At 38.0% G+C, this 24683-nt stretch overlaps 1 protein-coding gene across 1 annotated transcript in view; it reads left to right on the top strand.

The window, feature by feature from the left end:
* LOC125254866 (RNA polymerase II elongation factor ELL) overlaps positions 1-24683 on the top strand; it is a 53529-nt gene that overhangs the window by 2910 nt on the left and 25936 nt on the right. Inside the window, exon 2 of the mRNA XM_048169708.1 lies at positions 2072-2119. Coding sequence (XP_048025665.1) covers positions 2072-2119 — 48 coding nt within the window. The remainder of the gene's footprint in view (positions 1-2071; positions 2120-24683) is intronic.

Below are 24683 nucleotides of genomic sequence, written 5' to 3'. Positions count from 1 at the left end.
AAACAAAGTTCAAGTTAGCTACAGCACCACCACCCCCTTCAGTAATGTTTAGCCACTAATCTGACCACGACAACAAATGCAGAACCAATAAGCCTGTATTTTTTTAATAAGCAACTTGAGCTGCGCTGTATGTCTGGAGTGTGACATGACGGCCTCTCCCTGTAACATCCATAATAGATAAACATGCTTGTTGAGCAAAGCTCCAGCTGTACCTTGAAGATAATAAGTGCTATCTTTTGACCTTGCTTAATGGTTTCGAGCTATGCCGGGGGAAACCTAATGTTTTTCTCCCTTCTTTCTCAGTAATTTACATTAGTGATGTGAATGAGACTGTTTCATATATGCTCCTGGACGTTGGACCGAGCTGAGTGTTAAAAGCTCAACACAGCTCGCAAGAGATGGTTATATAAAAGGCCTAATTTGTACACACTTTATGTGGTGGACAAACACCACAGAGTAGATAATGTCCAGGCCTGCTTGATGCACCTTTAGAAAAAGGACCAAATTGCTTTTTGTAACTTACCTTTAGTCCTAATTAGTGCTCAACATTTGTTGGCTAAAAGCTTTTCCCATGATGTTTGCACTGTCCCACCCCCACTTTTTCTACATGTCCACACACACTCAACATCCTCACACTCATCCACGCCTCACACAATAACATTTGATTGACTCGTGTTAGGTCTTTCAAGTCGAGATTTATTAATCGGACGCATTCCAGTGCAGATTAGCAAAGCCCGGCCTTGATCTTTAGGCTCGCACAAGCAGAACCATGACACTGCTGAGAGGCCAGTGACAGCCAGCCTTTCATTCTCTCAAAAACAACCCCCTTCACTCGCAGTCTGCATGAATTCATACAGGAGAGAACTGTGCTTCTGTCGATGGGGGCAAGCAAGTAACGGGAGACTGTAATTACTGTGAAGGGAGGCTAATAGGTAGGCATGATATTTCACTGAAGTTAGTACCTAAACACAGCTTGTGGAAATGCAGGCATTGTGGGTCAACACTTAATAAAATGAAAACCCTCATGCCGTTCTAAACCTGTATGACTTTCTTTCTTCAGTAGAAAGTTCATGGGGTCCAGTTGTGTTGTTTTGGAATCCATTGACTTTTATTGTATGGACAAAAAAAGCTTTTGTGTTTTGAAGAAGAAAGTCAGTCACGTGTTTGAAACGATGTGATGGTGAGTAAATGATGGCAGAATTTTGCATTGTTTTTCATAAAGGGATAGTTCACACAAAAATGAAGATTCTGTCATTAATTACTCACCCTCATGTCGTTCCAACCCCGTAAGACTTTTGTTCACAAATTAAGATATTTTTAATCAAATCTGAGAGCTTTCTGTCCCTCCTATGCAACTGACACTTTGACACTTCAAAAAAGAGATCGTAAAACTAACCTATATGCATTTTCTGAAGACACTCAATTGCTTTATATGATGAACAGATTTAATTTAGGCTTTTATTCACATATAAACATCCATTTGCGAACATTAACGTAAACTGAACCTGCTCGATGCGCTAGAACGAACCTCTTGCGGAAGCTTAAACGTGTCGCGTAACACGAATGAACCTCGTTGGTTCTCGCACGTCAAGCAAACTTGCTTGAGCTTCTGTTTACCACAACTAATGTGTGAGTTGATGAATGTTTTTATGTGAATAAAAGCCTAAATTCGATATGTTCATCATATAAAACAATTGAGTCTCTTCAGAAAATCGTCGCTCAATTTATATGAATTATTTTTACAATCTCTTAATGAACTTTCTGAAGCGACAAAGTGTCAGTTGCGGGGACAAAAAGCTCTCAGATTTCATCAAAAATATCTTCATTTGTGTTCCGAAGATGAACGAAAATCTTTCGAGTTTGGAACGACACGAGGGTGAGTAATGAATGACAGAACTTTCATTTTTGGTTGAACTTTCCCTTTAAAGCATCTTGGAATCAGTTCCAGCCTAAAAATTCAGGTGGAGATAATGCAGTTCCAGGATTTCTTTGTTTCTTTCTAATCCTTTGTATAATAATAGTAGATGCTAACCAACCTCTTCTACCTTTCTTTTTTTTCTTCTGTCCCCAGGGGTCCTTACCAAATCAACCGGCAATTTGCTTCAAGGGGAACCAGGGGGTAAGATGAATGTGTTTTTCCTCACCCCTCCTGATGCCTAAAAATTGCAATCCTTTAATTAGACCTGATTGTTGAGTCGTGCAGCAAAAAACTCACGGCACCCTTCAGCTGCCTGCATACTCTCTCAATATTTCATGAGCTCCTGAACCATCGCCTGAAATGGAGAGGGAACTGTAGCTTGCAGTGACGCCACTCTTAGGGCCTGCGCGACTAGATCGGGAACATTTATATAATTACAGCAGCACGCGTGTTCATAAGCGCAGTTATGCACCATAAATTAGAAGACTGTCATCGTTTGGATGCGATTCTTGGGTTTTGTATCATTTGCGTGCCAGCGGTTTGGCTTATATGCGAGTATTGTTATTTACAGCTAGTGAAATTGGCAGTGCGGTCACACTGTATGACCTAGGTGGATTTTTGGTAGGGGGTGCATTCCAGCGAAACGCCTGTAAAGAAAGATGCCTGTGTCTAACCGGATTAGCACATTCAGCCGTAGCACACCTCCCCATCAGCGCCTGCTAGTCACAATCAGGCCCGTCGAAAGCATACTCATCTGATCCAGAAGCGGGACAGGAAATGGGCTCAACAAACGGCAGACTGTGTGACTCGATTGCGGTCGGAAGCCCGGGAGAGGCTACTCAACACCCCCGAGCTGTTCGCCAGGTTACTGGGTCAGACTGGTGACTGGAAAGGCTTTGTCAAGAGCTCTAGGAAGAGGTGGGGGTGTTGGTAAACCCAAGGGAGCCTCTTGTGTCTCTATGCCTGTTGTCTCAGTGCAGACATGAAAGACCTGCGACAAGGAGGGGGATAACCGTGGCCGCCGTGTCTCCTAAAGCATCGTTCGACCCCCACTAATTCCACAATTATAGTATGCAAAATACTGTCACATGTAGTCGAGCAATATCTGATCTAATGAAGTTTCTTCCGCTTTAAAATTGGAGTAGCGTAGTTGTGTCAAGTGTGTAAAACTGGAATCTGTTCTAATTGTCGAATTAGATTTAGTGATTATATCTTTAGCCCATTACATATTCAAATTGGCTGCACTGAATTTGAGCGTTCATCCCCTCCTCCTCAGATAATGGGCTGCTGGGCATTAATGAGGTATTTGAGCCGAGTGTGTGTATATATGTGTGTGTGTGTGTGTGTGTGTGTGTGTGTGTTTGTATGTGTGTCAGGGTGACAAATTAAGCTATTACAGCTGGGGGTAGGGAGTGATGTTAAGTCCACAGTACTGAAACCAAGTTATCAGTCATTCTATTAGTCGTAACCTCAGGATGCTTTCACTTCAGTCAGGCTTGATATAATATTGAGTATCATAGTTTTACAATGGATGGATATCTTTGAACAACACTCGGGAGATAGGCGCTCCCATTTCCGGTCTTTCTTAGGCTATGTCTACATAAATTCTTGGCTTCCGTTCCACAGTAAGATGCCATTTTTGTAGTGTGAAAACTGAGCTGTTCCTTGTTGAAAAATTTGAAAATGGCATTTTTTTTGTTGTGGACTGTGAAAACGATGCCTCATGTTTAGTCATGTGATGCATATTGTACCCATGTATTTCTATTGTTATACTTACTTTTTTCTTCATATTACATTCCTGCAAAGATGACAGAAAATTCAAGCAGAGATGACAGAAAATTGCTGTCATGTGGCAAAACTAGGGCTGTGGGCTATGGACAATCACATTTTTTTGATCAATATAGCGATTTTGATTTTAATCATGGTTTTGAAACAGTATTTCCTTACCCACATACTTGTCTGTATCATTTTTTGGAAACTGGCTTTACTGACGTTATTTGCGAGTACCATATCTTTGCATAAATGATACGTGACAGCGTCGGTTATTTCTTTATGCCTTTTGAACTCTTTTCGTATGTTGTGCAGTTTGCAAATGCCTATATTATCAATTTTTATTCACCTGGTGAATAAGACGGACTAGACGGACGTCTTTAACTGTTGCGCTCACATCTTTTGCAGCATGTGAAATGGCATTTCTACACAGCACTCGAGGTAAAAGAAGTAAGGCTGCCCCCTTATAGTCAACTAAATGTTAGTCGATGAAAAGAGGCTGAGTCAACCAAAATTTATAGTCGCTTAGTCGCATGAAAAAAAAAAAAATCCACAGGAAGTGGCGAAGTCATGCAATCTGTGATGGACAGATCATTAACAGCTGGTTTATGTGGTAATTACAGTACAGTACATTTATATAAATACAGTACTTATCACCTGAAAAAAGTAAGTTGTATCAAATTTACGTGGCCGGCTGGCCGCTTTAACTTTAACCTAGAAAAATATGGGCTATACAAGTGTTTGTGCAGAGTATGAAAGCTGAATAGTAGCACACTTAAAGGGATAGTTCACCCAAAAATGAAAATTTGATGTTTATCTGCTTACCCCCAGCGCATCCAAGATGTAGGTGACTTTGTTTCTTCAGTAGAACACAAATGATGATTTTTAACTCCAACCGTTGCGGTCTGTCAGCCGTATAATGTGGGTCAATGGGAACTTCGTCTATAAGAGTAAATAAAACATGCACAGACAAATCCAAATTAAACCCTGCGGCTCATGACGACACATTGATGTCCTGAGACACGAAACGATCGGTTTGTGCGAGAAACCGAACAGTATTTATATCATTTTTTACCTCTAATACACCACTATGTCCAACTGCGTTCAGCACTCGCTTAGTGAGGTCTGATCGCGCTCTGACAACGACAGTAATGTCTAGCACTCATTGAAGTATAAGCGCGAGACATCACTGTCGTTGTCAGAGCACGATCAGAACTCACTAAACGAGTGCTGAACGCAGTTGGACATAGTGGTGTTTTAGAGGTAAAAAATGATATAAATACTGTTCGGTTTCTCGCACAAACTGATCGTTTCGTGTCTTAGGACATCAATGTGTCGTCACGAGCCGCAGGGTTTAATCTGGATTTGTCTAAGCAAGTTTTAATTACTCTTATAAAAGAAGTTCCCATTGACCCACATTATACGGCTGACAGACGGCAACGGTTGGAGTTAAAAATCATCATTTGTGTTCTACTGAAGAAACAAAGTCACCTACATCTTGGATGCGCTGGGGGTAAGCAGATAAACATCAAATTTTCATTTTTGGGTGAACTATCCCTTTAATGCATGACAGCTAACATGGAGTCGCCGGTGCAATCACTTGCACTTAAAATACTCCATCATTTTTGGTCATTTTTGGCTGGCTGAGAAATCGTGCTTTCTACTGTTGTGCGTGATCACATCGCGGTTTTATTACGATTTTGATTTAACGCACAGCGCTAGGCAAAACATGATGGCAGTTGTGTTTTAGATGTTGGTTGGGTGCGACCCACATGCGTCAGTAAGTGGTGAGATATTTTGCTAATAAAATGATTAAACCAGAAGAATAATGTGAGAACTTTTATCATGTCTGGTCTCCTGTTGTCATCTCAGTGATGATGACTTTTGGAAACTTTGGGGAAACGCTTGAAACGCTAGTGTTAGACAAAGAGCTTTTTGAAAGGAAAATGCCATTTTCAAATGTATTCAAATTAATGTAGATGTAGCCTTTGCCAGGTAATATTCCTACATCTGCAGGAGGGCTCCCCCAGACCAGGGAATTCCCATAAACCTTGTCCTGACTTGTCTCCAGACCTTTGACTGGCAGCGTGGAAAAGTCAGGAAGTGCCCTGCTGAGAATTGTCAGCTGCCAATTTCCACTAATTTGACAATGCTTTGATAATGCGCGTTCATGTGGCAGTTAAGAAATGATTTAGCCATCATTGGGTTTTAACAGATGGGGGAGCTTTAATTTGCTCAATTCTCTCCATCTGTAGAGGAGGATGATGATGCAACTGATGAGAAATAATACAAGAAAAGATGTTTAGAGTAGTAAAATTCCTTTCATATTACAGGGAGTAATCCCCAATCCTGGAGGATTTATAGACTCTGAATGCCTTTGATGGCTTCACTAGGGATGTTCGGTTTCAGTTCGGATTCTCAAAGACTGGGATTTCACATCATGCAGCCCCATTTTCTTTTGGTAATTGGATTTTTGCTGCACAAATTTAATTATCTAGAGGCTACAAATATGTATATGTCTGTTTCAATGAACAGAAACAGTTCTCATGGCGAGAAATGTGAAAGGGTAACGGCAGTGTCCTGCAGTTTGACAGGCCATGTCTTGACAATTTTATACGACTTTCCTAGAAATTTTTGTATTATACATACATTTTTATGATCTCATATTAATTGAGAGACTAAGGCATGGCCATAAGTGAGAGAGCATATTAAATTAGAGAGCATATTATTATGCAGAATCATGTAGAAGTTGCATTGCACAATTTTCATAATTCTCTTATGGGCCAGGAACAAATTAGGATGTCTGAGAATGATGGATGTCTGTGATGAAAAAGAGAAAGCTTTTAAAAATCTAGTTTAAAATGCATTTGCCAGTAAGTTCTTAGAAATGTGATTTTTGCTTTCATATTGGTATCATACATTTTTGGAAAACTTTTATGCCGTTTTCAAAATGCAATGAAACTTTTACATGATTATGTATAATAATATGCTCTTTAATTTAATATGCTGCTCTTTAATTTAATATGCTTTCTCACTCAGTTGTGCATTTGTCTCTCAAATGATAACATTGCATGTATAATTTGTGATGTAGTTAATCTAAAAATGTCAAGTGGTGTAACTCTCAATTAAAAAAAAATACAATTTGTTGCATATTGAATGGCCAATAGTCAGGGTAGACATCATATTTAATTGCAAATAAAAATGAGGCTGCTTTTTCAAAGGTCATCCCATTTGACATTTTAAAGCCATTTTAAACCATGCCAATAAAATAAAATAAAACATTTAATTAAATTAAAATATAAAATATAATAAAAATAATCAAACCATTGACACATAGTCATGGTCCTCTAAATGACTCCTCTAGTTGCTATGATATTTGTGTTTCATTGGGTGTACTACAATGATTTTTGATTTGGTGGACTTTTAATAAGACTTTTTTTCTTACAGTCTACAGTCCACTTGGACATTTCTGACTTAATGCTACACAGAGAATTAATGTATCTAATTTAGGAATTGAAAAAAATGTTCATCATAATGCATTGAAATTGTAATGTATTTTTGAATAACATAAGAGATCCAGCCAAAAAAAAAAAAAAGTCAAGTCAGTGACCTTTCTTTACTAAAAACACCTGTTTATGACTTTGAGCAGACGATCCAGCAGCAGCATGAATTTATACCTTCCTTAAAGGTTTTCCGAGTTTGTGTGCGTTTGTGAGTGGCATTAGTTGTGTTGGAAGGTGCGGCGTAAAGCATTTCTCTCTGAGAAGTTCTCATGGTAAATGTGTGTGAAGGTCAATCAGGTCTTCTCATCATCGCTGTGATTGTCTCAACCTCTTTTCTCTCACTGGGATGCACCAGTTCTCCATCTCGCACCTCCGATGAGTCTGTGTACGTGAGATTTTGATGGAGAGTGTATATTAGTGTACATTAGTCTAAATACATGTCTGTATAATATGCATTTATGGGGTCCTCTGTAGCTTACTAATTTGATCAGAGGACGAGGGAGTGTATTTATTTTACTAAAACTTGTCTTGGGATCTGTGAATTTTGTATGTATGGTCAGCTCTATTTGTGACTATGCTTGTCCGAGCAAGGAGCTTCTGTGTGTGTGTGTGTGTTATGAGCCTGGCTTTTTTCCTTCTTGAAAGCTAATTAGAATGACAATAAGAGGAATGAGCGTAGAACGCACAGAGTCTCTGGCAGCAGAGGCTGTGTCGGGGGAGCTGTCCCACGTGTGAATGAAAGGGCACACGCCGATTCTTTCATCCAGATGTGACGTGCTTTGCGACGTGCACTGGGACCCGAGTGCCCGTCTTGTCTGGGGCCCAGTGTTTTGACTGGCAGAGCTGTTTGCTGCATGGTCTTGCCAGGCCATATTTGACAAGGTCCTTGGAAGAACAGGGATGATATACTTTTTTTAATGTCAGAAGAAGTCTTTTAAATAATAGTGTGAGCTTATAGTGCATTCAAGTGCACATCAATGTTCACAAACTGAGTTGGGCGAATGTTAGTGGGAAAACATGTCGGACGCAGCGTCTGTATTAATGGTAAATTTGTTAAAATTAATTAAATTATTATTATTTAAGTTGCATGTACAAAATACCTTACTACTGTGCAATTATGATAGAATATATTACGATTCAGTTCACAGCACCTTCATCAATTGAGTAAAAACATAATGCAAAAATGTATCCGATGTGCATTCTTTATTCGTAATTTTGTAGATGTGGATTGAAAAAATCTTGTTGAATTTTATTTAGAAAACATACATCGGCATTTTACTCTGACCAAAGTGATTTAAATGCACTTGACATCATAAATATGAACTTCCCAGGTGGAATTGAAAGCACCATTAGCCAAGGCCCAAAACTGGTAAAAAGTGACTTTGGTTAGTGCATAAAAGGAGTTGCTTGCCATTTAACCTCACTTCATAACTTCATAAAGAAATGCAATATAAAAAGATTTGCATTTAAAAGTTTATCTAGTGATGCACCAAAAAAAAAAAAAGCTTTCATTTAGCCAAAGTAACTCTTTATTCTGTTCAGGGTGTTGTGTTCTCATGTGATAAATTAAAAGCCGCAGAAGAAATTTTACATATTGCTAAATAGCATCATTGTTGGTCATGGTGAAGTGTGTCCACACTAGACTGACATGTTTACCTGATGTAGCTTATCCATGTTGTGTGCACAAAATAGACTCAGTCAAAACATGTTATTAAAGAAGTGCTAATTAAATTTCGCTGTTTCGGTCAATGATTTCATCAGAAACCAAATATTAAGGCAGAACATTTTTGGTTGCTAAAGTCTAGTCAGAATGATTTTTTCCCCCCCACAAAACTCCAAAACTACATTTTTTTTTTTTTTTTAGTTATGATGTTCCCAATTTTAAGTAAGCAGAACTATCAAGTTTTGAGTTAGTAGTACTCACGAGTGCATGTTAATTGCTCCTAACTTGAAGTACTGAGTTTGCTAACTCATACATTTTGATGGCAATTAACATAAAATATTTAGTTTATTAACTTTTTTATTTTGAGTTCTTGCAAATCAAATGAGTTATTTACTTCACCTAATAAGTAGTCAGAACTCAAAGTTGAATGAGAATTTTTTAAGCTTTTTTTTGTACTCATATATTTTTATTGTTCTTAACTTAAAATATTTGAGTACACTAATTTACTGTATACATTTAACTTTTAACATTTAAATTATCAGATTATCTCAATGTAAATATTTTGCTAGCTATAACAAACTAATTTCGAAAATGCCAACTTGCTAATTTGCTAAAATGTTAACAATAGCATTGTATAGCTCTTACAGAATGAGTACAGCAACTTAAAACATGTAACTTACCTGCTCTCAAACCTGAGACGCTTGGCGCCACTTGTCACCATGATGGTAACTCTCCAAAAAACCCACATTAAACTCTTTTAAATTAGCATAACAAAACATTAATCTCTACTAAATCTCACTTACCATTAATCTTGCACAAAAAAACATTATATAACACTTAATTTGAGCATTTACCCTCCCTTTTGAGTGCCATGGGCAAAGCAATAATGCTAAATAGAAATCCCAACTTAAGGTAGTCTAAATGAAAAGAAATGAGTTCATACAACTCAAAACATAGCACTTGAAATATGTCAGTGCTGTGAATTCAAAAGAAAGTTCTAAATACTCATAACAGTTAATTTAACTGAACTAATTTGTTTAATTTAAGTTTGTTCTACTCAAACCAATTAAGTGTTTTGAGCGGTGGAACTTTCATTATGTTGAGCTGCGCAGATGAAATTGAGGAACAAAATGATAAATGGACTTAATGCTTTTGTGACAGGTGCAAGTTGATCGAGAGACGGGCACAATGACCTTTTTCAGAAATATGCAAATATTGACAGCTAAATCATTTAGTTGTGACAGGGTCAAAAATAGTTTCAATAAAGGAATGAAATGTGTATGGTAAATTTGGTAAAAAAAATGGTAAAAATGTGACATGGTTAAATTTGGCAAAACATTTAGTGCTCAATGTTTATTTTTATGCATACCAAGATCCTCAAGTAAAGCATTTTTGGTTTCAAAAGTGACAGACTGTGAAGATAAATGTGATTAATGTGGAAAACATGTGGTGGTGTGTATGTGAAACTCTTCCAAAAATGTTGTACTGTACATCTCACAGCTTTTAAATGACTGAGCGGAGCCAAGAATTGCACGGGGAAGATCACAGACACTTCAGGCCTTTCATGCACGGACACACACAGGGCACGCTCACAGTTCTGACGTGTCTGGACCGACTTCTGAAAGAGTGCGGCTCTGAGTAAATTGCCCATTAACGGGCCGCACCTCTCAAACGTTGTCTGCGTAGCATCTTTCTTTTAATCCATAACTCGCTCTTTATTTGATGCTAAAAACCTCATATTATTGTCTCCTTGGGTTTAAATGTTCTTTTTTTCTTTAAGCATGCCTGCGTCCTGTTGCCGTTGACGTGGATGGGATGTGTCAGTTTTCAGTCACATGAGTGGATCCATTGATTCCGTGCCTGCAGCAGGGGGCTTTGGCTCGGCCCAGCAGGATGCATTGCTTCTAATAGTTTATAGTAGTTTTTCGTCACATGGGTTGTTTAAATCTTATTTGAGGAGCATTCATGGCCACGTCTAGCCGTCACGTGAATGCAGTCAGAAACGGAAACCTCTTTCAGGTTTGTTTTTGTTCATGTAGCTTGTCTGTCATGGTCATCCGGCAGTCTAGAGTGTGACTGCTCGGGAAATGAGCAATGGTCTTGTAAATAAACATTGGCTTAAAAACATTCTGCTTTTCAGGGACAAGTTGTTTTGACCACTTTCTGTCTTAAAGCTTTGAATGAAGACCTTTATGTGACAAACTTGAAAGAGAAGTACCTATGGAAATAGAATAGGTACAATAAACTAAAAAAGAATGTAATTGTGACTTAATATTTTAGAATTTAGAAACTTTATTTCTTACAATTTATGGCTTTTCCTTACAAACAAACTTCTCTCTCTCTCATAATTGCAATGATATCTCTCAATTTCATCTTGTCTCATAAACTTTTTCATGTAATTGCACCTTAAATTTCACAATATCTAACAATGGCGACTCATGACTGAATATTTTTTTCTTGTAATTGTGGCTTTAAATCTTCCAATTGTGATCTCAAATTTCACAAATGCAACTTTATATCTAACAATTGTGACATTTAGTTCTATATATATATATATATATATATATATATATATATATATATATATATATATATATATATATATATATATATATATATATGTGTATGTATGTATGTATGTATGTGTGTTAACATAAGTTAACTACATTAGTTACCATGAAGTAACAATGGAAAAGCATTTATTAATTTTTAATATATCATTAAATACATTTTAATTCAATAACACATTATTAAAATCAAAAGTTGTATCTGTTAATATTATTTAATAGACCTGAGCTAACATGAACAGTGAAAAATGAGCAGTTGTATTTTTATTAACTAACATTAACAAGGATTATTCAAATCTGTAGCAATTATCTTGCGACCTAATTGTAAAGTGTTACCATTTTAAACGTTCTCACAATAACCTTCTTATTTTTTACTTTTGAGGCAGAAAATGCTTCTGAGAACCTGTTTGTTAACATTATTTGAAGAAGTGATTTGTAATTGTGTGTACGCTTTAATATTCAGCCTGTGCAGGCCTTATTATACCATTCTAAATTGCTAATTGCTTTTTGAAAGTTTCTGATCTCCCTGCATTTTCCCATCAATCCTCTAGCAAGTGTATAAAAATACTCTACACATGATATACACATGATACTACACAATAACTACTACACATGCTGAGCGATGACTGCCTTGAGCCTTTCAAAGCTGGCGTTGTGTATGAATTTTCAAAATGTGTGACATTAACCAATCAAAACGTAGAGAACTGTTCCACTATTGTAATCTCAGAGGCCAGTGAGGCTGCGGACGCCCCCATAGACCTGCCTCTACTTAATTTGCTCAGACTCGTCACTATAGTAACTGATAGGCGAGTGGAGGATGGCTTCTGGCTGCTCTGTGAATGGGGTGCATATGAAAGCAGCATGCGGGGTGCTTTCCTCCCCCATTACCAAGACACACACACACAGAGGGATGGTTATGGAGTCAGGTCGCCCAGTGCTTACTGAGCTTGACAGATTAGCCCTCAGGTGCTAGAGAGGAGAGAGAGACAGATTTTGCTTGGCATCCGAGGCAGTTCCTCAGGGGATGAGGCAGCCACCACAACCCCCTCCACCACCCCTCTTTCAGCTCCACAACTTCTCATCGCCAACCCCCATTTATGCTTAAACCAACCCCCATGCATCAACAGACATCCAACAGACCCCCCTGTTCCTCCCCATTTAAATGTAACGGACTTCAGCCCGGTACCGCGACAGAGTGATTTAATATGAAAGACAGAGGCGAGCTCATGCACTGCATTCATAATACGTGACTCATACTAGTTTATCATATCATAAATGGTGTGGTTGAGAACCCATGTTTTTTGGGAAAAATTACAGGGTTTCCCAAAAGGTAGAATGCATTATTATTGTTCTCCTCTCTTAAATGCCACTTGTGAGCACTATTATTATTTAATCTCTGGAGCCAAGACTAAAAGTCGTCGATCTTTCATGTTTTAAATCTCGTAGAGCATTTGTACACTTGTGAGACACTATGATAGATTTTAAAGGGGACCTATAATGCCCCTTTACAAGATGTATTATAAGTCTCTGGTGTCCCCAGTATGTGTCTGTGAAGTTTCAGCTCAAAATACCCCACAGATCATTCATTATAGCTTGTCAAATTCGCCCCTATTTGGGTGTGAGCAAAAACACACTGTTTTTGTGTGCCCCTTTAAATGCAAATGAGCTGCTGCTCCCGCCCCCTTTCCAGAAGAGGGCGTAGCTTTAACAGCTTACGCTTCAGTTTCTCAACAACAACAAAGCTGGAGAATCTCACGCAGCCAAAATGAGGATTGTCAGTAACGGTGTTCAGCCTTACATTGTTCAAACCGGAGTCGACACTGATGGAGAGACTCAGGAAGAAGTTACAACTTTTAGAATGAAACTGGACTTTTCTGAACGGTTAGTCAATAAATTGATGTAGTTGCTGTGGAGTTGATTCAACTCATCGACTAGCATGTGCCGTCATGTTAATCTTTTGTGCAAATCCAGCGTTGAATTGACCCTCGTTTGTGAAGCAGTCCGGTGTAAAATGATGGCATGGTAACAACACTCTACAAAAGTGAAAGAGGAGGGCAAGAAAACCAGAGTTGCCATGTTGCACAAAGCACTCTCATTCATATTACACTGCCTGAGTTTTGGCCTAGTAAGATTACTTTTTTTAAATACTCAGCAATAATGTGACAGTAAATGCATTTATAATGCAACAAAAGATTTCTATTTCAGTAAATACTGTTCTTTTGACCTTTTTATTTGTCAAATAAAAAAGAAATAGTTTCCACAAAAATATTAAGCAGTGCAACGGTTTTCAACATTGATTATAATAATAAATGTTACTTGAGCAGCAAATCAGCATATTAGAATGATTTCTGAAGGATCATGTGACACTGAAGACTGGAGTAATGATGCTGAAAATTCAGCTTTGCCATCACAAGAGAAAATTACATTTTAAAATAATATAATATTTGTAATATTTCATAATACTACTGTATTTTCAGTCAAATAAATGCAGACTTCTTTCAAAAACATAAATATTACTGACTCTAAACTTTTGAATGGTAATGTATTTCGGCTCTTGCTCTTCTTTTTTTAACTCTTTTGTGCAAATCATCTGTTTACATTGGGGCTACGAATCTTTGGGTTGACACTCACTGGGTTAGAATGTTTAAATTCAAGTTTGATTTGGTAACTGATTCAATTCCGTTATTTTCTGATTTGTTAAATACTAAAGAACAGTAACTTGAGCTTCAGCCTCAAAGTATACACCTGCACTTAACACTCAGTCAGATGTTGTGACGGTGGCTCTGAGAGGGACATTTGCTCAGTTCATAATTCACAGTTCCCATAATTCGTCCATCTCACTCCTTATGTAGTGGATTATCATTAGCACTGTAATCTCAAGCTCTGTATTATCCACTGTCTCTCTCTCTCCTCTCGTCACTCACTCTCCTTTTTTTTTTTTTCTCCTTTTTTTCAGCCCTCTCCCTCACCCCTCTTTTTTTTTTCTCTCTCTTGGATGAGTGGCTCTGTCCGTTTCGGATCGGGGGTCATGTAGTCCTGTTTGTCGGTCCTGGGCAGGGATGCCCCAAACTTCACCCTTCCCCCACCCCCTTCCAACAGGCCACACGTTCCTGCTGCTTATGAATAATATAGGCCAAACTCTGTGCCATCGCATGCGGCGGGAACAAAAGACGAGCGCCTCGCAGGAGCCGTAGACGAGCGCGCTGCGTGAAGAGAACAATGGTGATGATCGCGATGAAGACTGACTGTAGAGTAGACGGAACCAGCAGAACTAATTTAACCAGGCCAAAGACAACTGAGCTCTAAAGTAGAAGGTGCTCATTACGTGACTGGTCAAAGTCAAAGAATCATAGCCAGCACTATAATTGCAGGAGCAGAGATAAAAGCATGATTTTGGACTGCTAGAAACTTCCCATGTGTTCTGACACGTAGAGATGGTTAAAGACACCATAAAAACAAAATGGACAGTTCTTATCTTTTATGGAATACTGCAGTATTTATTATTAATGATCTATCAGTGCACATCATTTTTTAAAAATTCATGTGCCCTCATAATCTTAAATCAAAATAACTTCTTCTCCCTTAGTGTTGTCAAAAGTACTGACGTCGATACCATGTCGGTACTGAAATTTTAAAAATGTGACGCTTTGAGCGCTGTTGAGCTGATTCGTAAACACCTCTGATTGGCCATTGTGTTTATGTGCTCAAAATATATGCCTGTGATTGGCTACAAAGATCAACGACTTCAATGACGCTCTTCACCGAGCACTTACACAGATACCCGCTTTCAAAATCAAACACTTCCGTGTAGGGCTGGGCAACATATCGCATGCGATTGTCACACGCATTTCGTCAGTAAAGCCGGTTCCCTTGATTACCGCGAAATCGCCATCATCTGCTTTCAAATGGAGCGCCATTTAATAGACAGAACCGTAAATCACTGACAAGCCACGCAATATCGCGTTCATTATCGCAGATGAATCGCCTTCGATAAAGAACGCGATATTGCGCGGCTTGTCAGTGAACTACGGCTCTGTCTATTAAATGGCGCTCCATTTGAAAGCAGGTGATGGCGATTTAGCGGTAATCAGGGAACCGGCTTTACTGACGAAATGCGCGTGACAATCGCATGCGATATATCGCACAGCCCTACTTCCGTGTGCTTTAAAATGCTCCCGTGCGTTTATCATTGTAGCCAATCACAGACATATCTGATAAGCACATGAACACAAAGGCCAATCCGCTCAACAGTGCTCAAAGTGTCACTTTGGTATCGAAGTCGGTGCTTTTGACAACACTACTCTCCCTATTGCAGAGACTTCTCTTCACTTTGAAGACGTGTTAACTGGCGTGAGGGCGGGACAACCTGTCACTCACATGAGATCACAGCAATAGCAAACCACAACCAACCAATTAATTCCCAATGCACAAAATTCAAGTCCCATCCTACATTTTTTTCACTCAGATATGTCACAATAGGGAAGAATTCCGTTTCATGCCGACTTTAAGTAGAAGCGTTTGCGTTCACTTGCTTCTGTACGGTATTTTTGGGGTCCTGGTCTGGTGAAAGCTGTTTCATGCTGACTTTGTTTACTAGGTGGTTGTCAGTTTCAAGCCCTGGCCTGAAAGAATAATGCCAAGTGTGAGGACGAGATGTTCTGTTTCGTCTCTTACATACACTGACCCAATACGGCTTAAGAAAGAGAAAAGAAAACAGCACCTGAAACAACACGCCAGCTTCTCTTCTTTCCAAACAGATGTGTGCTTCGTAGGAACAAAACACAAGCATTTAAAGTCATAAAATCTCATGAGCAGAGAAAGTTTTGAGTACTTTAAATCTGGGGGGCAGTGCATCTCACCACCTCATAAAAACATTATAAGGTTCTTAGAAAGAGGCAGAGCTGTTTTTTTCCACGGTTGCTACAAAGCACAGCCTTTGTCTCGTCCTCATTGGCTATGGCCTATGGCCCCCGCTAAGTCGTTCTGTTCCAGCCCAGTTCACACCTTACAGCAGACTGAAAGTATTTGACATCTCCAAACACACATGGCACCGTGTGGCTGATGTGGCAGAAGATGGGCCGCAGAGGACAGCTTTATGTTGTGCTCTGCTCCCTTGTGGCTGTTATGATGTGGATGAAGCCCACCTGTGTAATGTGTATGTGTTAATGTTATTGACTGTGGAAGATGTTTAACTTGCAGGACTGTTGCTTGGCATTATAGACATTACTGAATTGGTCACTAACTATAAGAACACTAGGTCTCATTCACTAATAATTGTTTACTTACATGTTCAAAAAAAGAGTTCTGGTTGATATTTTATGGTCTATGTAGATTTTGGTTAAACACTATCTAAAGTTTGAGATCAGTATGATTTAAAAAAAAAAAAAAATAGAAATTATTACTTTTCTTTAGAAAGGATGCATTAAATTTAGGGCTGTCAAACGATTAATCGCGATTAATCGCATACAAAATAAAAGTTTGAGTTTGCATGATATATGTGTGAGTACAGTGTGTAATTAATATGTATATATAAATACACACAAATTAATGCATATATTTAAGAGAAATATGTTATGTACAAAATAATTTTTATTTATATATATATATATAAATTATATAAAATATAAATAAATACATATATTTATAAATATTTCTCAAATATATGTGTTTGTATTTATATATACATAATAATTATGCACAGTACACCCATGTATATTAGGCAAACTCATACTTTTATTTTGTATGCGATTTAATCGTTTGACAGCCCTAATTAAATTGATCAAAATGACAATAAAGACATGTATAATGCTACAAAAGATTTCTGTTCAAATAAATGCTGTTCTTCTTGTTCATCAAGGAATCCTGAAAAAATGTATCATGTTTCCACAAAAATATTAACCAGCACAGCTGTTTTCAACATTGATAATAATATGAGCATAAAACCAGCATATTAGAATGATTTATGAAGGAGTAATGATGCTGAAAATTCAGCTTTGCCATCAAAAGGATAAATTACATTTTAAAACAGTTATTTTAAATTGTAATAATATTCAACAATAACAATTTAACTGTAGTTTTGATCAAATAAACACAGCCTTTGGTGATCATAAAATCAAAAACATTTTAAAATCTTCCAGACCTCCAACTTTTACATAATGTATATCCATTATTGGAGGTTGAATTTGACATGCTCATTTCACCCTCACATTGAGATTACCTTTGCTGTCATTTAACATTCACTTAAGGTTAATCTTTGAAAACACTGTTAAATGTAATATATCACAAATCTCAAAATTAAAATCAATTTTTAATACTCTACATTATAATAACACTTGTAGCATTTAATGAGATTTTAGTTTACCCATTTATATGGTTTGGAGTGGTTCTAACTGTAATCCTAAATTTAAGTGATTAGATTTAAATGAAGTTAAATATTAATTTAAATTGATTTCTGCATTATTACATTAGCAAACAGGTTTTATGCGTTATATGTGTATGGTTAGTAAATGGGACTCATGAGAAAACGAGGTGAACGACACAAAGGGCTTGAATCTCAATCATCACAAACGCGCAGAACTCGGTGAGAGAGATAACGTTTCAGTAACAACCCTTGAAGCAGTCGGTATTTGCATTGTAACCTTTCTGATGTACTACCCAATGTACTGATCTAAAAGCTGATAAAATCTCACCTGCCGAGATGGGCGTTGGCTCTCGCTGGAGGAATAAACACAAAAAGGAGCGAAAGGCAAATGCATTAACAGTCAACTTGAAATGCAGATAATGAACTTTGCTCAAAGCCTTTGGATTTCTAGGACACTTTTAAATCTTGGATTTAGATGTGGATACTAACAAGTTATGTGGAAGCTCTACTTTTATTGGCATCTCTTGCTTTATAGCCCTTAAGTCTCTCTTAAGGCCTGTTCACACCCAGGATGATAACCATAACGTTTTAATATAATTTTATGAGAATAGTGATGTCCACACCACAACTATAACAATAAGGACACAGAATAATGAAATCAATGGGATCGCTTTCAGAAGCATCGCAGCTCAAGCATTTACAGCGGGAGACGACAAAACGGCAGTGCATGCTTAGAATAAACAAAACGATAATAACTGCCTAATATATACTGCCCAGCCAAAAAAGGTTGCTGTTTGGATTTAAATCAACAAATGCTTAAGAGTCTATGATTGGATCATTATTGCAGTGATTATTATGTTTTCATGTTCGCATGTTATGTTATATACCAAAACCTGATGCACCTCTTGGTAGAAATAACATCACAACATTTATTTCCATCAAGAGGTGCATCAGTTTTGGGTCAAGATCTTGTATTGACAATGCAAGAGTCAAGAACTCTGTAAAGTCTACTCCAGCACATCCCAAAGACTTTCAATGAATTTAAGGTCTGGACTCAGAGGTGCCAATTTATGTGTGAAAATGATTCTTCATGCTTCCTCCCAACCATTCTTTCACAATTTGAGCCTGAAGAATCTTGGCTTTGTCATCCTGGAATATCACTCCATCAATTAGAGTTAAATGATTGGCTCACTTCAGAACTATATTTTCTGAACTGAACTAATCCTTTAAAAGAACTGTTCCCAAACATATAACATGCTAGAAGCATAACAATCACTGCAATGATGATCCAGTCATAGACTCTTTAGCATTTGCCTATTTAAAAAAACAACTTTTTTTTTTTTTTTTTTGTCCGCTCAGGCAATGTAGTTATAGTTCTTGTTAATGGTGTGAATGGGCCTTTACTCAGATCTAAGTAACTTGGTGTGATCCTGCCGCCATAAAAAACAACATTCTCCCTGGAGACAGAAGCTGGGAACCAAGGGGGTAAATGACATATGGTTATGAAGATCGAGGAGGAAACCGGGAATGGAAAAAGAGGGTAGTCCCCAAAATGGACTGACCTGCATGACATTGATTAGAATCAGAATATGAAGTGTGCATGGTGGTTGGGCCAGGGGTCGACGTGTGAATGTACCACGTGGAGGAGATGGGGACCAGGGGTTGGGGGGGAGCACTTGTCTCCTGGAGGGTAGGGGATGGGGGATGTGATGCTTTGGGAACAGGGGGCTTTAAGGGAGGGTAAAGACTGTAAATCCACGGCTGTGCTGATGCCTCAGAGGTGACTAGCTTTTGTTCATCGGTGTGGCCATTTGAAACGCAAATGATTATTCATTCCTGTGCACCATTGACCTACTTCTGGGACCTCCTTGAAATGACTTGTTGAATTTGGGTGAAGACGGCTACCGCTTTTGGCAGTGGCTTCCAGCAGCTGTAAGTCCCAAGACTAGCTGTTGGCTGACCGTGATGCTTTTTTTGGTTTGTTGCAGGAAAATATGCATTAGTCTGATCATGCCTTATTGCCTTGTTTTTTTTTTTTTTTTTAAGCTGACGACATAACTGGGTCATTCCCCGACTCAACCCCCATGAGTGTCCATCGTCGTAGCAGACTACTGTTTGCTACTGTGTTGTGACTGCTTGTTTTGTCGCACGGAAAACTAACAGATAATGATGGGGGCAGGGTTCGTTCTGTGGGGGTAGTGAAGCTGAATGTGTGTTTGTGAGACTGGAAGCTTTTTATTGGCTCCATGTGGCCGACAGTGCTTATGGTTGTACTGCGTGACCGGGCATTTGTGACAGCCAAAACCCTTTTCTGCGGTGCCCGTACATGCTGTTTTTAGATGCGTAGGATGGTAAATTGCTTGCTAGAGTATTTATGCACTTCATTAAACACAGCTGAAATGAGTCCAGTGTGTTTCTAAAAATGAAGAGGTCAGTGTTTGTGTTTTCTTGAATGTTTATGAAGCAAGCAGCTGTAAGAAACTTGGAATAATGAACCTGTATGATTATAAAAAGATAGCATTTTATTGAGCAGGGGTTTTTAAACTTTTTTTGATGCCAGTGATCCGCAAATATGATGATCCCTTTGTAAACATTTCTTACATTTATATAGGCAACTGTATATTTTCATACATTAAAGGGTTAGTTCACTTTAAAATGAAAATTACCCCATGATTTACTCACCGTCAAGCCATCCTAGATGTATATGACTTTCTTCGTTCAAACGAACACAATCTCCCTGATGCTCTGTCGCGTCACGTTACGCTTTTTCCGTAAGTTGAATACGGAAGGTGTAGGACGTAACGTAAGCGTTTTGAACTGCAAGAGGCGTTACACTTTCTTCCTAAGTTGAATACGGAAGGCGGTCTGGCGGAAACTAGTTATTTAACTTTATAACTTGTTAAATAATAGGGCTGGGTATTGACACAATTTTCACGATTGGATTCGATATCGATTATTTTCTATGTAGTATTTTAGTTACAGTAAAAATTGTAATTTTTTACAGTGAAATTTTTCATTTAAATTTGACAGGCAAATTTTCTAGAGGAAAAAAATCGCAACTAATGCGCAACTGACAAGCTACGCGATATCGCGTTCATTATCGAAGGCGATTCATCTGCGATAATGAACGCGATATTGCGTAGCTTGTCAGTGAACTACGGCTCTGTCTATTAAATGGCGCTCCATTTGAAAGCAGGTGATGGCGATTTAGCGGTAATCAGGGAACCGGCTTTACTGACGAAATGCGCGTGACAATCGCATGTGATATATCGCCCAGCCCTACATACTAGTGCATAAAAATGCAGTGTCATCAGTTTGCCTAAACAAACACAGAACGTTTGAATGTTTTACGCACCATTTACGTGTGGTAAGGAGCAAGTGTAAATTTGTTTCATATCTCCAACTAACATTTTGTAAATACAAACATTTCCGCCAGAATGGCTTTACAAAGAAAATGTGTTCTGTTCATGTTTCATGATTTTGTTTCATTTTATTTTTTATTCATATTAATTGTTTTATTTTGTTTGTGGTTGTTTTATATTTCCTGCTGTAAAGGAGCATTATGATTTTCGAGTTTCTTTAGTCACTGATGGGAAAATTGTTCAGTCTCTGCGGACAAATGTTGCACTATGCTTTTTGAGAGCTTTCATGCCCTAGGACATAGATGCATTCTTTAAGCCAGTCTTTAAACCAAACTTGCTCGCACAGCATAACCCTGCATATTTGAAAAAACCCTGTGGCTCCGTTTGACAGTGGGAATTAAAGGTGCCTTGTTATTCCCTGCCATTTTATTTATGGAAAATCACACACCTGAAAACTGTTTTAAATGATTTAGGTGACTTTTTGTGTCCATAGTCATTGCCATTTTCCACCGCGCTTTTGGACACGTTCGAGCACAAATGATAGGCTGCTGCCTTCCGAACAAAAATATTTAAATTATCCGGACACTACCCATCCATTTCCCTCAAATCTAGGACGCTGCCTCAACTAAAACATCCATCATTTTCTGCTGGAGGCTGTTTGAAAGGAAAAGCTGTTTTTAATGACACCGCAATACCTGTTGCTTAATGAGTTTGTATTTTGAATTGCCTTTCTGTATTAGTGAAAGTAGGTTTCTAGGCCTCCCTGAAGAATATGGCTTGTCTTTTAATATCAGAAATAGCCTGCCTAAAGTCTTAAGTTGTGTTTTATACGAGCCGCCGGATGAAGGAGAGTCGAGACTCACAGTGTGGCGCTCAGAGCGCTCCCTCGCCATGTGTTTGGCAGTCTTGGAGCACTGCTTCTTTGGCTTTGTGCATGTAGAGTTGGCCAGAATCGTATTGATTCCTTTTCACAGGGCTTTGAACAGGTAGTGAGGTCACGCTGTCGATGTTACTTGTTCAGGGCTGCATTTGTTTTGATCGCCCTCAGATGACTGCGAGTATTATGTAACTGACTCGGTAACTGAGTCGTGACCCTTCCGTTGCCTCAGAACACAAACTCGGAGCTGCAGTCGATCTGCCATGATTAAGTCAAAACCTTTCAAAGCACAGATTTGTTGAAAAGTTTTATAGCACTGAAGTGGTTGTACCGTAATCTTGACTGTGAATGTGATTTCACCAAGTACAACATGTTCCTGGATCGACATCTTTGTTGATCCTGGAACAACATTCAAAGCAACCCTCATATTTGAGAGAGAAGTTTACAGTTTATGTGAAGTTTGGGATTACAACCAGGGTTAGGTGCTTCTACATCAGTGTTATTCGGCTATCATTTCCATCTGAGTTTAGGGATAAGTTATGGGTAGGGATAGGGTTAGGACTACATTTTTGGACAGGAATGTTGTTCCAGGATCAACAAAATATGTTGACCAGGAACATGTCTTTCTTGGCAAAATCACGGTGCCCTACTGTTGACAACTAAGAAAGAAAATACCTTTCTCCAATTATAACTAATAATGCTGCATAGATAAATAGACAATAGTTTGAGTAGGTTGCCTTTCTTGAAGTTTATTTTTTTGCTCCGCTGCTTTTGCTGTTTGCATTCTACACATAATTAAAGCTGAGCAAATAGCACATACTCTGTTGAAAAAAGGGAAAGGTTTCTTTGGCTCACTTGCTTATTCATGCCTCCAAAAAAACAAACAAAAAAAAAAACTAGTCACAAATATTACAAAACAAGAACATATGAAAAACTGTCTCATATTAAAGGTGCTCTGTCATTTTTGACTGTACTAAAGCATAAAAATACCATAATATGTTTGCAGAGATGTGGAAACATGTTAAGTTCAAATACTTCTTTATCAGAAAATCAATGCTACAGCCAGTTATTCTGCTTTGAAATGTGCATTTCCATGTCAGAATGTCTGTTTTTGTTTTGATCTGTGTGATCCCACCCACTGCCAATTTACCCAATAGTATTTTGATGCCCTGGGTTGCCAATTGGCTGAGAAAACAGCGATCGTAGCCAGCAAACGAACTGGGTCAGAGAGCGCAAATTCTATCTGACCTAAAAAGCCTCGGCAATAAAAACGTTGCAAACGTATACACTAGTTAATAAACTTGTACTGTAAGACTTGTTGCTTTCTTTTATCAGTTATGCTTGTTTCTGTTGCGTGTCATCAATCTGGCAACCCGCGTGAGCGTCGAGTCTGAGGAGGAGGGGGTGGGGGAAAACTCTCTCCGATATTTTCATTTTGAACTGCAGTACCAATTTTAACCACTAGCTGTCAATATTACATAGTGCACCTTTAAATTGTCAGTTTTTTAAGCACTTTAATTATGTGCGTATATCATTTTAATACAAAATGGATTTTTTTAAATTAATGTTTATATTTGCTGTGACATTATTTTTGCTAGCCCACAAAAGATACATTTTAATTTTTAACTACATATTGTCAGAAATGGCTAAATATACTTCTATTTTTCCAAATATTCTTTACAATGGGGGAAATTAGTTTTTTGTTTGTTTTTAATATCAAATAAACAGCTGTAAATTCTACAGTTATGTAACTCCATGATGGCTATAAACTTTTGCTGGAAAATGGTGCAAAATATTTTTAGAATGTAATTTTCAAACCCTTTCAAACGGATGCTTTCAAGACTATTACAAGACATTCCAGTAATTTTGACAAAATCTCATCTATCCTCATTTGAATAAATAAGCTTCCCATTGATGTATGGTTTGTTTGGATAGAGCAATATTTGGCCGAGGTACAACTATTTGGAAATCTGGAATCTGAGGGTGCAAAAAAATCGAAATATTGAGAAAATCGCCTTTATAGTTGTCCAAATGAAGTCCTTAGCAAAGCATATCAACTCTCAACAATATATTTTTTTTTAATATATTTATGGTAGGAAATTTACAAAATATCTTCATGGAACATGGATCTTCACTTAATATCTTAATGATTTTTGGCATAAAAGAAAAATTGATAATTTTGACCCATACAATGTATTGTTGGCTATTGCTTCAAATATACCTGTGCGACTTATGACTGATTCTGTGGTCACAAATGTTTATGGTTGCAAGGCATAAAAACATGTATATGTTAAAAAAATGTAGAAGTTTTTACTACAAGAGGCCTGAAACTTTATATGCCTATGTTTAGCGACTGTGTGTTGTGCAGTAGGACGCTTGTTACAAACCCACATTAAGCTCATATAATTAGCAAATATGAGTCTTTTATTTCAGAAATAGACCAGGACAAATCATCCCGCCATGAAATGTGTTTTGGTACAGCAAGTGCCTTTTCTATGAAAATAATAACTTAATTGCTTAATGAGGACATGCAACGCTTTACATACAAGCTAAATACTGTTTTGTTGAGTCGTAGGAGGAGCTCATTTGACTGGTTTATTGAATGAAAGATGTTTTTCCAAAAAGCTTTGTTTAAGTAAATGCAGTAAGCTGGAGCTTTTCT

Source organism: Megalobrama amblycephala, linkage group LG19, assembly GCF_018812025.1.
Source record: "Megalobrama amblycephala isolate DHTTF-2021 linkage group LG19, ASM1881202v1, whole genome shotgun sequence".
NCBI classification, from domain to species: Eukaryota; Metazoa; Chordata; class Actinopteri; order Cypriniformes; family Xenocyprididae; genus Megalobrama; species Megalobrama amblycephala.
This window is presented reverse-complemented; position numbering and strand designations above follow the sequence as displayed.